This window comes from Branchiostoma belcheri, unplaced genomic scaffold (genome assembly GCF_001625305.1).
Source record: "Branchiostoma belcheri isolate BF01 breed outbred unplaced genomic scaffold, Haploidv18h27 scaffold23, whole genome shotgun sequence".
Classification (NCBI taxonomy): Eukaryota; Metazoa; Chordata; class Leptocardii; order Amphioxiformes; family Branchiostomatidae; genus Branchiostoma; species Branchiostoma belcheri.
Genome location: NW_017803824.1, coordinates 1,244,662 through 1,256,856, shown reverse-complemented (window position 1 = coordinate 1,256,856; position 12,195 = coordinate 1,244,662). Strand labels below are relative to the sequence as shown.

The 12,195-nt window shown below is 45.7% G+C and overlaps 1 protein-coding gene across 1 annotated transcript in view; it reads right to left on the bottom strand.

The window, feature by feature from the left end:
• Positions 1–1,750: 1,750 nt before the first annotated feature.
• Positions 1,751–12,195, bottom strand: part of LOC109470699 (sodium-dependent proline transporter-like) — a 14,875-nt gene continuing 4,430 nt past the window's right edge. Inside the window, exons 2-14 of the mRNA XM_019769733.1 lie at positions 9,936–10,092; positions 8,744–8,875; positions 8,105–8,333; positions 7,526–7,658; positions 6,959–7,093; positions 6,105–6,208; positions 5,424–5,548; positions 4,932–5,044; positions 4,376–4,507; positions 3,681–3,780; positions 3,225–3,325; positions 2,533–2,700; positions 1,751–1,931 (exon numbers count right to left, since the gene is read on the bottom strand). Of these exons, the coding sequence (XP_019625292.1) occupies positions 1,800–1,931; positions 2,533–2,700; positions 3,225–3,325; positions 3,681–3,780; positions 4,376–4,507; positions 4,932–5,044; positions 5,424–5,548; positions 6,105–6,208; positions 6,959–7,093; positions 7,526–7,658; positions 8,105–8,333; positions 8,744–8,875; positions 9,936–10,092 (1,761 nt within the window). The 3' untranslated portion in view covers positions 1,751–1,799. The remainder of the gene's footprint in view (positions 1,932–2,532; positions 2,701–3,224; positions 3,326–3,680; positions 3,781–4,375; positions 4,508–4,931; positions 5,045–5,423; positions 5,549–6,104; positions 6,209–6,958; positions 7,094–7,525; positions 7,659–8,104; positions 8,334–8,743; positions 8,876–9,935; positions 10,093–12,195) is intronic.

Sequence of the window (12,195 nt, the reverse complement as noted above, 5' to 3'; positions counted from 1 at the left end):
CCGGGTTCGAGTCCTGACATGCCACCGATCTTGTGCCCTTGGGAAAGGCACTTTACACGACTTTCCTCACTTAGCTCAGGTGAAAATGAGTATTGTCCTGTCATGTATTTGTCCCCTGTGTTGGTGGCGGCATTAATATAAGTTGATAAAACTTGAGTGTGCCGTCACCACGTCTGGTGATTACGTGTTGGAATAAAAAAAAAAAAAAAGGTGCAAGGCAAGGAAGCTAAAATGTCAAAAGGTAGTCACTGTGCATCGGACATTTTGGTGTCTGGTGTTTTACTAGCCTCGTGCTGTGTGACTGGACTAGTCTTGGTCTCATTCTTATCTCTTCTAAATCTGTGCTCTCTTCTTCCCTAGCAATGGTGAGCTTCACGAAATGTCCTCGGTACTGAAAGGGTTGCCCGCCCGCACTACCAGATCAACTGTCGCACTTTTTGAGTAGCCTCCACCAGGCCTTTCTACGGGAATACGGATCGTAGAATTCGGCAAAAAGAGAATCAAATTGGCCAAGGGAATCCGACCGCGGGGAGGTAGTTTCTTTCCCTCCGAAGCGGCCAGTCAAACCTACAAGGCGGCCAAACTCCCCCGGCAAATATTCTCCTATATATAGCCAGCGTAGTTAGTCTGGTAGAGACTACTTTTTGAGCCATGGGATTCAGCTCACGGCAAACATCAGATAGATATCAGCTGTCAGAATTAACGGGACTGGGCCAGTCAAATACCGCTATACCGGGATACCACGAGATCTCTAGATATACACGTACAGTACTACTTTATCTATTCATTCAAAATTGTAACGCAACAATACTACGTACTGCGGCGTGGTTTATACAATTGCTTACCCCTATAACTATAAAACAACAACAACATTATGTTTATACGCTTGCGGCTCCGTGCTGACCCCATTATGTATCCACTGAAGTGAATCATTGAGGATGTCTGGAGGACATTGCAAGTCCTAGGTGTTTCTCGGAAGTGATAATTATATATTATAAAGAAGACCGGCTGGGAGAACCGCTGGGCCGGGTGCCATCCTCCGTAGTTTCCGCCGGCCGGCGACACTATATATAGGAGTCGACGGAAACTACGGAGAATGGCACCCAGGCTAGGGACAACCTATTTTCCCAGCGGGAGGGCCGAGACCGAGGGCGATGCGGAATACACCGTGTTGTATTTTATTTATATCATACCCACCCAAGAAAACGCGCATTTCAATGCAAGATGAGCCAAAAGTTGGTGCCACTAGACCCTCAAATGCAACAACATCAGTTCCAACGTCCGGATTCTGTATTCGAATTTTCGAAAGGGACACACGCGGTTAGGGCGAAACGCGTTCGAATCGTTTTATGGAAGCCATGGAAGCGTTCGATAACGGGTTCCGGACCGGGCCGTACCGTAACGTACGGCCCGGTCTGGAACCCGTTATCGAACGTTATCGCGGCCGGGGTATGATATAAAACGTATTATTGCACTACATGTATTAAAAGTGTGAGTGAGTAAAATAGTTATTGGGTGTGACTATGTGTATGACTGTATGCATAATGTTTACCTTCGCATGTGGTCCTCTCTGTCAATTCTTACTCAAACACATTCACATATATGGTGACAGGAGCCTAAATCCCTCCTGCTATAAAATTGCAACATGATGTAACCCAACACCAGTTACCATGGTGAGAGACGGTCTGGTTCAGGTCATTGGCCAGGTCAGCGGTCAGTGTTTGGAATGGAAGAAGAAACAGAGCAAAAAACAATACGTTCTCCTTCCGTAAACATAAAAAATGGCAGCAGGACAAGGGTTAAGGGCTCTGGAGGGGAATTCTGTCCACAGCTCGCTTCTCTGATTGTTCCATGGCCTTCTTCTCCTCCAGTGCCGCCCTGAAGTGCGCAGGCCCCCAGTCTGCCTCGGGTCTGCAGGCCGCACGAACTTTCTGTAACATACAGAAGTTAATCTCTTGTTATCTAAAAAGGACAGTATACTATTATATCCTTTAAGCTTGACTAGAATAGTATAATAGAATAGTGTTGCTACCATGTTCCTCTTACCTGTTTATGCATTACGTATCTACTCTTTATCTTGTATACGTACGTTAGTTTTAAATAGAGATTCGTAGATCGTAGAACTTCATGTTAGCATATAGTTTCATACCTGAGTCTCTACCACTCCTCAATACATTCTATACTCATTGTCTTTGTCAATGTCTGTTTGCAATTAGGCCTTGGAATAAAGAACTCTTTAAAGCACTTCATTAAAGGGATATACGAATGAAGTATGTATCTAAGTATGTTAGACTTCTAAAAACGTGTCTTAGTTAGGGGAATCATCGATAAAGTAATAGCGGTCTCTGAAGTTGCGGAAACCTTACTGTGAATGAATGAATGAATGAATGAAAGTTTATTATTTTATCATTGAGACTTGAGACTACACGCCGCCCAGCCCAAAAAGGGCTTATAAGACACCTACAGAAGAAAAACATCATAATACTGTGCGTACATAGAGTCTCATATGTCACATAATGGTGTTTTCCATACCTCGATCAAGGTTCCCTCCTGCTTGAACACCGCTATGATACCGAAGAGCGGGATCATGACGATAGAGGTGAACGCCATGGCCAGACCCAGTCCTGCCGCCCAGGCCGGGTACGTGTGACCGGAGTACGTGGGGGGCTGGTACTCCGCCAGGCTGACGATGAAGATAAACTGTGGGAGGAAACAGCGACTTTTACAACGCGTTTATGAGCATTTAATCATTCGTGCGGTGTAATGTACCTAGCTGCCGCCGCGCGGCGTGCCTGCAAAGCTGGTGTGTTACGCCGAAGGGCGGTTATACCACAGATCAATCACGTTGAGGTTAAGAAATCCATAGATGACAAAAAATAGAGGATGACAAGAATAGAGACAAAATTGATATGTTGCTAACTGATTGGTACTGAACCGTTCACTACATTGAGAGCAAATCAGAAAGGTTGACGATCTAACGTGTTGACGTCGTAGCGTACGCTCGTTTTAGTCTCCACCAGGCTCTTTTGCAGGTTGAATAAATAGTAGAAATCGGCCTAAAAGAATGTATCTGGCGAGGGGAGTTGGCCGGCCATACAGGGTCCTGAAACTCCCAGTTTGCCTGCATACTGGACCCTCTATGGCCGGCCAGCTACATTCTTTCTACTATTTATTCAGCCTGCAAAAGACTACGTTCGTTTCCAACGTGCCATATTGGTACTCACCAGCACCATTAGTGGTGAGATCGCCATCCAGCAAGCTTTGAAGTACCAGTTAGGCTCGTAACCAAACATCTCTTTGATATTTGCGCTCAAACGTCGGATTCCTATGGAAAAAAAAGAAACACCGTTTATAATAGACATTGATTATGAGGCCATAATATCATTGTTTAGCCTCTACCAGGTTTCGGGAGGCGGCTGGAAAGAGTAGAAATTGTCCAAATAGAGAGAGATAACATGCCAGGTGAGTTGGTCCGCTAGAGAGTACATTTTATTTAGCGGACGAACTCCCCCGGCATGTTTAATATCTCTCTCTTTTTGGCCAATTTCTATTCTTTCCAGCCGCCTCTCGAAGCCTGGTAGAGGCTAATCATTGGTCAGTTAGCCACGTCTGTGATTCGCTTCGCTAGGGGGTTTATTTGGTAGGTATATGTACAAATACAAACTAACATTACTACTCACCATACAAGTAGGAAATTCCTATCGCCATCAGAAAGGATGCAATCAGTAGGGTGAAGCCGGCAGCGTAGGTGTCCATCAGTGTTACCCAGTAGATACCAGCCTGGGAGAAACGGGCGTCATTTAGTGAAAAATTATTAAACGGCAGGGCACCTGCACTAGTGAAGGCAACGATACAAATTCACTGGCGGGCGTACCAACTACTAAGTACCTAATAGGAAATAGCCATGCCTTCAAGTACCAGAGTTATCAACCAGGGATTGAGGTGTTCAAAATCTCATTCTTTCCTAGAATTATCGCATAGTGGAACTCGCTGTCACCAAGTACAGTAGAGGCATTGTCACTAGATAGGTTTAAACAATGTATAGAGTTAGATGTTCAAGTTAGATGTTACATGTAATACATCGTTCGGTGTAATGTAGCCAGCTGCCGCCGCGCCGGGTGCCTGCGAAGCTGGTGTGCTACGCCGAAGGGCGGTTATACCGGCTATACATACACATATACAGAAGCTGGTGTGTTACGCCGAAGGGCGGTTATACCGGCTATATACATACACATATACAGAAGCTGGTCTGTTACGCCGAAGGGCGGTTATACCGGCTATATACATACACATATACAGAAGCTGGTCTGTTACGCCGAAGGGCGGTTATACCGGCTATACAGATACAGATACAGATGTTGTGTAACGCCGTTACCTGTGTGCAGAACGGGAGACCCAGGAGGAACATGACCGCACACGACACAAACAGAACCGCGACTTTGTACTTCCGCAGTAGACCCGGGTACTCGTCGGACAGGGCCGTTATAACCGTCTCTATGGTCACGAACTGAAGAACAAGGGGAGAGGATTGAAGAGAATGGATAATGCTATAGTATATAAGGAATGTTTGTTGCAAATACATGCCCGATGGCTACTTGCAACTACAAACAACATGTATGAAAAAGACGATATAATGAAAAGAGACTATGTGCAAAGTTATACTACACTCTACAACATACGTATATACATCGTACTAGTTTTAATGGGCTTGACTTCTTCTTTTGAGGCAGTGGGAGACGAATTTACCCACTTCGTCTATGATGTGTAAGTTCTTTGATTTTAGTAGTAGAATTGTTTTCTCTTGGTGGTGGGAAAGTAAGGGTGCATTTTGGCCACGGCAGTTTCTGATATCATTGTAAAGTGAACATTTTAGAATTAGAGATTAGATAACTCGCTCATGGTATGCTTATAATGTTGGTTGTTCTACCCACCTCGCTATCCAGACCCAGTGTCAAGAGCATGAAGAAAAACAGAAATGACCACAGAGGCGAGATGGGCATCAGTGTCAGGGCCTCTGGGTACGCAATGAACGCCAGACCAGGGCCTGGAAAACAACGGGAGTCATTTCACTGACCCTTCGGCGTGTCAGTCAAGTCATTAGAAAAGAACAAGACATAGTCATGTCTTCAAGTACCAGAGTTATGTAGTGGGGTAACGGCAGAACGCTCGACTCGGAAAGAACCAAGAGGTCCCGAGTTCGAGTCCTGACATGCCACCGATCTTGCGCCCTTGTGAAACGCACTTTACACGACTTTCCTCACTTCGCTCAGGTGAAAATGAGTATTGAGTATTGTAATGGTCTGTAATGTAACCTGTGTTGGTGGCGGCATTAATTGTAAGTTGGAAGAACTTGAGTATGCCGTCATGTTGGAATATATGAAATGTAATGTAAAGTAAAGTAAAGTAAACGAAACAATGATCACCTTTTGCCACGACCTTGCCGACGTCCATCTTCAGTTCGTGCGCCATGTACCCGATATAGGAGAAAATGACGAATCCAGCGAAGATACTGGAACCACTGTTAGCTAGAGGGATTATAATGGAGTCCCTAGTTGGAAACAAATATAAGAAAAACCTAAAATTAGATACTGTATGTTAAGTAAGATACTGTAAATTAGGTAACGTAACTCCTGTAGCGTGCATATAGTCATCGCCATTGCTCGCATCTTTATTAGCCAAGAATATCAGATCAGTTAAAACTTTAGATCCAACACAACGTCAACACGTACACTGGGTCAAAGGTATCTGGTTGGCCCAGTGCTGACGTCACATTTCAAAGAAGTCACGTGACAAGCCTCACTGGGTCAGTCTACTGAGGAAGACCAGAGTGACTGGTCGAAAGCTCTAGGTGTGTTGGATCTGAAGTTTTAACCACGAAGTACGAACACAGATGAACTTTTATGATAACATCTGAACACCTCTACAGACTTGATTATTTATCACATTTATTTAGTACGTATTTTACATTTCTTGGTAAGTTCTTAACATTCTTTATGAGGTTTGCCGTCGGAAACTTTCATGCACTATACCCCCATACGGAACCATCGTCTTTGCGTCCCCATACGAAGGGACGACTGCGAACCGTAACCGACAAGATTGTGTACCTGTAACAGTTGTTGTTGAACTTGTTGTAGCTCGCCATGGTGAGAATCCCTCCCCAGGCCACGCCCAGAGAGTAGAAGACTTGGGACGCTCCATCGTACCAAATCTGTACAAACATAACGATTTCTCGTTTCAGAAAGATTGGTGTTGCCCTTAGAAACTTAATCGGATCGTAAGACGTGCCTAAGATGTGAAAAATACACGATCTCAAATGTGCGAGTGTAGAAACGCAGACAGACAAGCCTGAACAGTGCTAATGCTTCGCTCTCTAGCGGTTGTAACAGGCCTAGGAAAAGCAACTGAACGTTCTGAACAACTATAATTGTTTATCAATAGATAAATGCTATTGTTACAGAGTTTATATCAGCGCATCGAGCATATACAATGTAGCTACGTTGAGACGGGAAGGATGTATATATAGCGACATTAGAGTCATATTAACAATATCTAAAACTAATGTCGAAGTCACACAGTCAGTCTAACTAAACTGCTCCATTTCTGAGCTATAAAATACCCTGGAAGCCAAACTTGTTTCGGGCTGCCAGCCGTTCCCTTTGGCAGCCAAGAGCCCTTCGCCCGCCTGTCTAAATACCGCTACGGGGGAGTCTAGCCCGGGGGGAGTTTGGCTGGCCCTACAACAAGTTACAGGGCCGAATACTCCCCACGGGCTCAACTACACCGCAGCGGTAATTTAGACAGGCGGGCGAAGGGCTTCTGGCTGCCGACTGAGGAACGGTTAGCGGCCCGTAAACTTGTCTGGCACCCGGGGTGCTATAAAAAGAAGTAAGTCTCATAATCAATATTGTGTCCGATAACACCTTAACCAAAAAACCATGAATACAAGCCGTGTCCGAACCTGTGACGTTAGCAGTTTGTTGAAGTCGGGTTTGATGTAGTAGATGATTCCGTCCCGCGCGCCGGGCAGCAGAAGTCCCCGGATGAGGAGGATGATCAGCACGACGTACGGGAACGTGGCCGTGAAGTACACAACCTGGGAACGAGATGGCAACACTGGTGCTCAATAGTGCACAATCATAATCAATCATGAACGACAGCGTATGTTGCAAAATACAGACAAAGCATAGTATTGTATTTGTAGGTATGTGGATATGCACAATCGAAAAATCTATCATACTAAAATTTTTACACACGTAGGTAACATCTTTCTAAAAAAAAAACAACTAAAAGCTAGCGATAAACTCCGCTATCTTAGCCTCTTTACCCTTGAAGAAGCCACACAGGCGAAACCGGCCGTGTGACAGGCTGAATAAAAGTTCTAAACGGGAACTATGCGGCTCCAGATGTTTTACTGACGGACAACTGCGTGTCCAAGATGTCGGTTAGCTTGAGAAATGAATCCCTTCTATATACGATTAACCCCGGAAAGGGTATATAGGATCTACTTGGAGATTAGGTATGATACCTTTCCCGATGACTTGACGCCCTTGATGAGGCAGAAGAAGACGATGATCCATGAGAGCAGCAGGCACAGGGTCAGCTCCCAGCTGATGCTGCCGGTATCCTCTATACTGTCCGTGAACTTCAGAACACGGTTACTGGAAGTAGAGAGACCACAGTAGAGATATATACATGTATCGTGCTAGAAGGTCTCTCTATGCTTTTCTAGTCATTTGCATTGTGGCCTGTAAAGACATGGCTTGAAATTATAACGGCCATAGTACTTTTGTTATTGGGTGGGCCCGTTTCTCTGTCTTCGCAGCCGAGGGCTGAATTGTGAGGAGCTTACAATTATTGGGGGTTTAATCGCAGGGGTCTGGTACGGCTGCCATTCAGCGCTAACTCGGGTGACCTCAATACGACCCAGGATGCAGCCATAGGTCTGTAAGTTTGATCCAATTACACCGGAAAGACCCCTACTCTTTTCCATCAATGTGGTGGGTTCTATGATTGTAATTTTGTGACCTGTGCTTAGCCCATTGGGGCAAAAATGTACAATAAAGGTGTTCTTCGTCTTTAACGTGAATAGTGTTAAGTTTCTCACTGGAAGTACTCCTGGCTGGGGCTGGCCCTGCTGAAGTTTGCGGTGACGTTGGACCGGTTGGCGACGGCAGAACTCTCCATGCAGGCCGGCGTGTTCCACCAGTGTCCGCAGTGGTGCCACGGCAGCACGCTGGTGAAGGAGGCGAACAGGTAGTACAGGGCCCAGGCGATGATCATGTTGTAGTAGATGGCCACGAGCGTGGAGATTGTGACCATAGCGTACCCCACACCTGCAAGAATGTGGCATTGTTGAATTATTGCTATACATGTAGTATATAGGGGTTTTCTTTTATACTATCAAACCTGCCTTACCTTACGTTTCGGTGTCTATCAGACAGCTTCGTCAGATCTTCTCATTGGAGTTCTGCTTCTCGCCGCTATATGTAACCCATGTAGGTGGCGCTTTTGCGGCGAGAACACAATCCCAAACGTGGTTGAGTGAGCAGAACTCCAGTCAGAAGCTCTGAGGAAGGTGTCTGATCGACATCAAAACGTGAGGAGGGTAAGAGACAATACCCTACACATGGTGGCAGCGGTGGGATTACCTTAGGAGCCCAACAACCCATTACTATATGACTAATTGTAAGTGCTAACAATTTGCTGGCCAGTTTACAAGATTCAAAGTGCATGGTTGCCTAACCCTTGATGATCGGCAGTGCCTTCCACACACTGATGGACCCCAGACTGGCGTACTGTCCCAGGGCCGACTCCATGAAGAACAGAGGGATTCCCGCCAACGCCAACATCAGGAGATACGGGATCAGGAACGCACCTGTATATGTAGTACAAGAAAGATGGCAGCATATTCCAACACAAGGGGATTCGAGTCACCGAATCGTCTGCCGAACCTTAGGCTTTGTTCAGGATAACTACGGCCCAATTTTTACGTCGTAGAAGGTTGGTCACCCAGGTAATAAGATACGCCCATAAACAGTCACTCAAGCAACTGGATATGATTTTGAACTGGATATGATGTTGAAATCATACCCAGTTGCTTGAGTAACTTTTGTTTGGCATAAGACCCGATTGCGTTAGGCCTAATGCCATTTGAAGAAGTTTAACTTTTCCAATTCTACTATTCTTGCCGATGTGGACTATTATAAGACAAGAAGAATTTTGCATAATAGCTGCCGTTCCCATGCAATATTTTGACCAATTAAGCAGTAGCTAGTACAAGTAAGAACATGATTGAGACAAGAGGAATCACCCCCGCCATTGGCGTAGCAGAGGTAGGGGAACCTCCAGACGTCACCCAGTCCCACACAGTAGCCCACCATGGACAACATACTGGTTACATCTCACATTGTACACTGAAGCTTAGTACCGCCAGGGCATAATTTCAACTAGGTATTGCCAAATTACTTTTACAAAAGCTAAGATAGAGTACATGTAGATCTTGAGAGCTCAGGCAAAGAACCAAGCAGCCTCCTGCTTCCCGTGTGGCAGCGATGCGCCGAGTCCGCTGGTACGGACATGTCCTACGACTCCCACCCGACCACCCTACACGGGCTATCCTGAACTTCAGCCCCCAGTCTGCTGGGTGGAAGAGACCTCGGGGGCCCCCCGCACCCGCTGGACGGACGTCCTGGCCAAGGACCTGGCCCTGGTCAACATCACCCCCGAAGAAGCGCAGGGGCTCGCCCAGGACAGGCCGAGATGGAAGGGGGTGGTCCGCCTAGTAGGCTCGACGCACATCGTGCAAGAGGACTGAGTGAGTGAGTGAGTGAGTGAGTGAGTGAGTGAGTGAGTGAGTGAGTGAGTGAGTGAGTGAGTGAGTGAGTGAGTGAGTGAGTGAGTGAGTGAGTGAGTGAGTGAGTGAGATCTTGACTGACCTCCTCCATTGGCGTAGCAGAGGTAGGGGAACCTCCAGACGTTGCCCAGCCCCACACAGTACCCCACCATGGACAGGATGTAATCCATCTTGGCGCTCCAACTCTCACGCTCGGTCTCGTCCCCAGAGTTCTTCTGGACGTCTCCATTGCCGCCATGCTGTGTGGACATGGGAACGAGATTTGGGAAATGGGTATATCAGAAAGCATGTACAGTACATGTGTATATGTTTTTTTAAATATATTTGGGTGGGGTCGTGTTGCGTAACGGTAGAGTCTTCGCCTCGGAACCAAGAGGTCCCGGGTTCAAACTAGTTCTAGTTCTAGCTACTACTCTGCAAATTCCCTACATACAGGGACATCGCGCAGAGGGGAGATATACACATGATTACGGAAGTGACGATAAACGATTCTTAAAAGTTTGTAATGATGGACTCTCAGCTACGTCGGCAGAAAGGTTATTCCATTCAGGAATTGTCCTAGCATAGAATGAGTATTTTGCAATGTCACAGTGTGGTCTCAGAGTCTTGTACTTGTGGGCGTGGTTGGCACGGGTACGAGCAACTGCCGGGATAAGCCGACTGGATGGGATAGCCACGAGACCATTGGTTATCTTATACATCATTACTAGTCGTGCTTGCTGTCGTCGAGACTGAAGTGACGGCCATCTCAGGTCATGCAGGAGGGCTGTGACGCTGACATCCAAACCATGCCATACCACCGACCATGTGCCCTTGGGAAAGCCACTTTACACGACTTTCCTGACTTTACTCAGGTAAATGAGTACTGTATTGTTCTGTGTTGGTGGCAGTATAAGAGGTATATAAGTGGCAGTATAAGAATAAGTTGAAAAAACTTGAGTGTGCCATGTCTTGCGATTACATGTTGGAATACAAAGTTTATTTGGGGAAATGGATATACCAGAAAGAATGTACACAATTGGTTATGCTGAGAAGTTTCGACTGTGTGATCACAGCGCCGCGTAGCGACTAGTGTCTGACCTGCAAGACGCTGTCGTGGGTGACTAGCGATTCGTCACTGGTGTCATGGTTCATGCATCGTAAATTATTGAGATGATGAAAATTCAAGGACTTGCTTCCATTCATACTTACTATAATGATAATCATAGATCGTCACGCACATAAATCACCATCAGAACAATGCAGCAATAAAATTTTAATTTCATCTCTCAGTTTGGAAGATGTAATTCGTCATCTCAATTCATTGTATGTCTATTGGTGCGCCAACAACTTTCATTTTATGTTCGTTACACATTTTGTATTGTTATTACCTCCGGGGGAGGAGACATCCTTCCGCGGAAGGGTTTTGTGAGATATGTAGATGTTCATGTTCGCAGCTGTTTCTCGCGTTTGGGTGGACGGATTCTTTTGAGACTCGGTATATGTTTTGCTATTGGGCTGCAGATGATGCACGTTCTTTTGTTTTTATTGTATATGTGTTTTCGGGCGTGAAAATGGTGCCTTTTGGTGGCCCCAAAACACCCTTTTGAGCGTGAAAGTGGTCGCGACCTTTGGCGTGTTTAAGCTATTCTCGGTCTGGTCCACGTATATGACCCCTCACACAGAGGGGTGTCCAGTATCGATAAATTCTTTGTTTAAAACCCTGTATAAAAATACAATAAAAAGCCCGGAGGTATAAAATCTCAGATTTCTCAGATTTTACTTGTTTAAACCTGAAGCTGGTGTGTTACGCCGAAGGGCGGTTATACCGGCTATACCGATACATAAATCTGTATTTTGTATGTTTTGTGTTCTTGAGAAAAAGATCTTAGAATCACACACGTGCTTGTTATCTAATGCTCATAAATATATGTGAATGAAATGAAATAATAAAATATGACAGGTGCAGGTATCTGTCGGCAACATCAATCACGCTAGGGTGCGCGTGGACCTGACAATACAGTTCGTGATGTCGGGACATTATAGGACAAGGACATTATATGATGCCTTTTTATGTAATGTCCTTGGTTGACCCCAAGAGTGGACTCGACGAAGGGGCAATGACCTGCTAAAGAAGGAACTGAAACAGCGGTAAGCGAACAAATTCACCGTCGAACGAAGGGCCGACAGAGCTCTGCACTCCGTCAAATTGGAAATGAGCTTAATTTAAGACCGGAAGGGAGTTAGTTACAACCGCATAGTCTCCACCAGACTCCTTTGCACGCAGAATAAATAGTAGAAATCGGCTAAGGGGGACAACATTGGCCAGTGGAGTTGGCCGGCCATAGAGGGTCCAGCTTGCC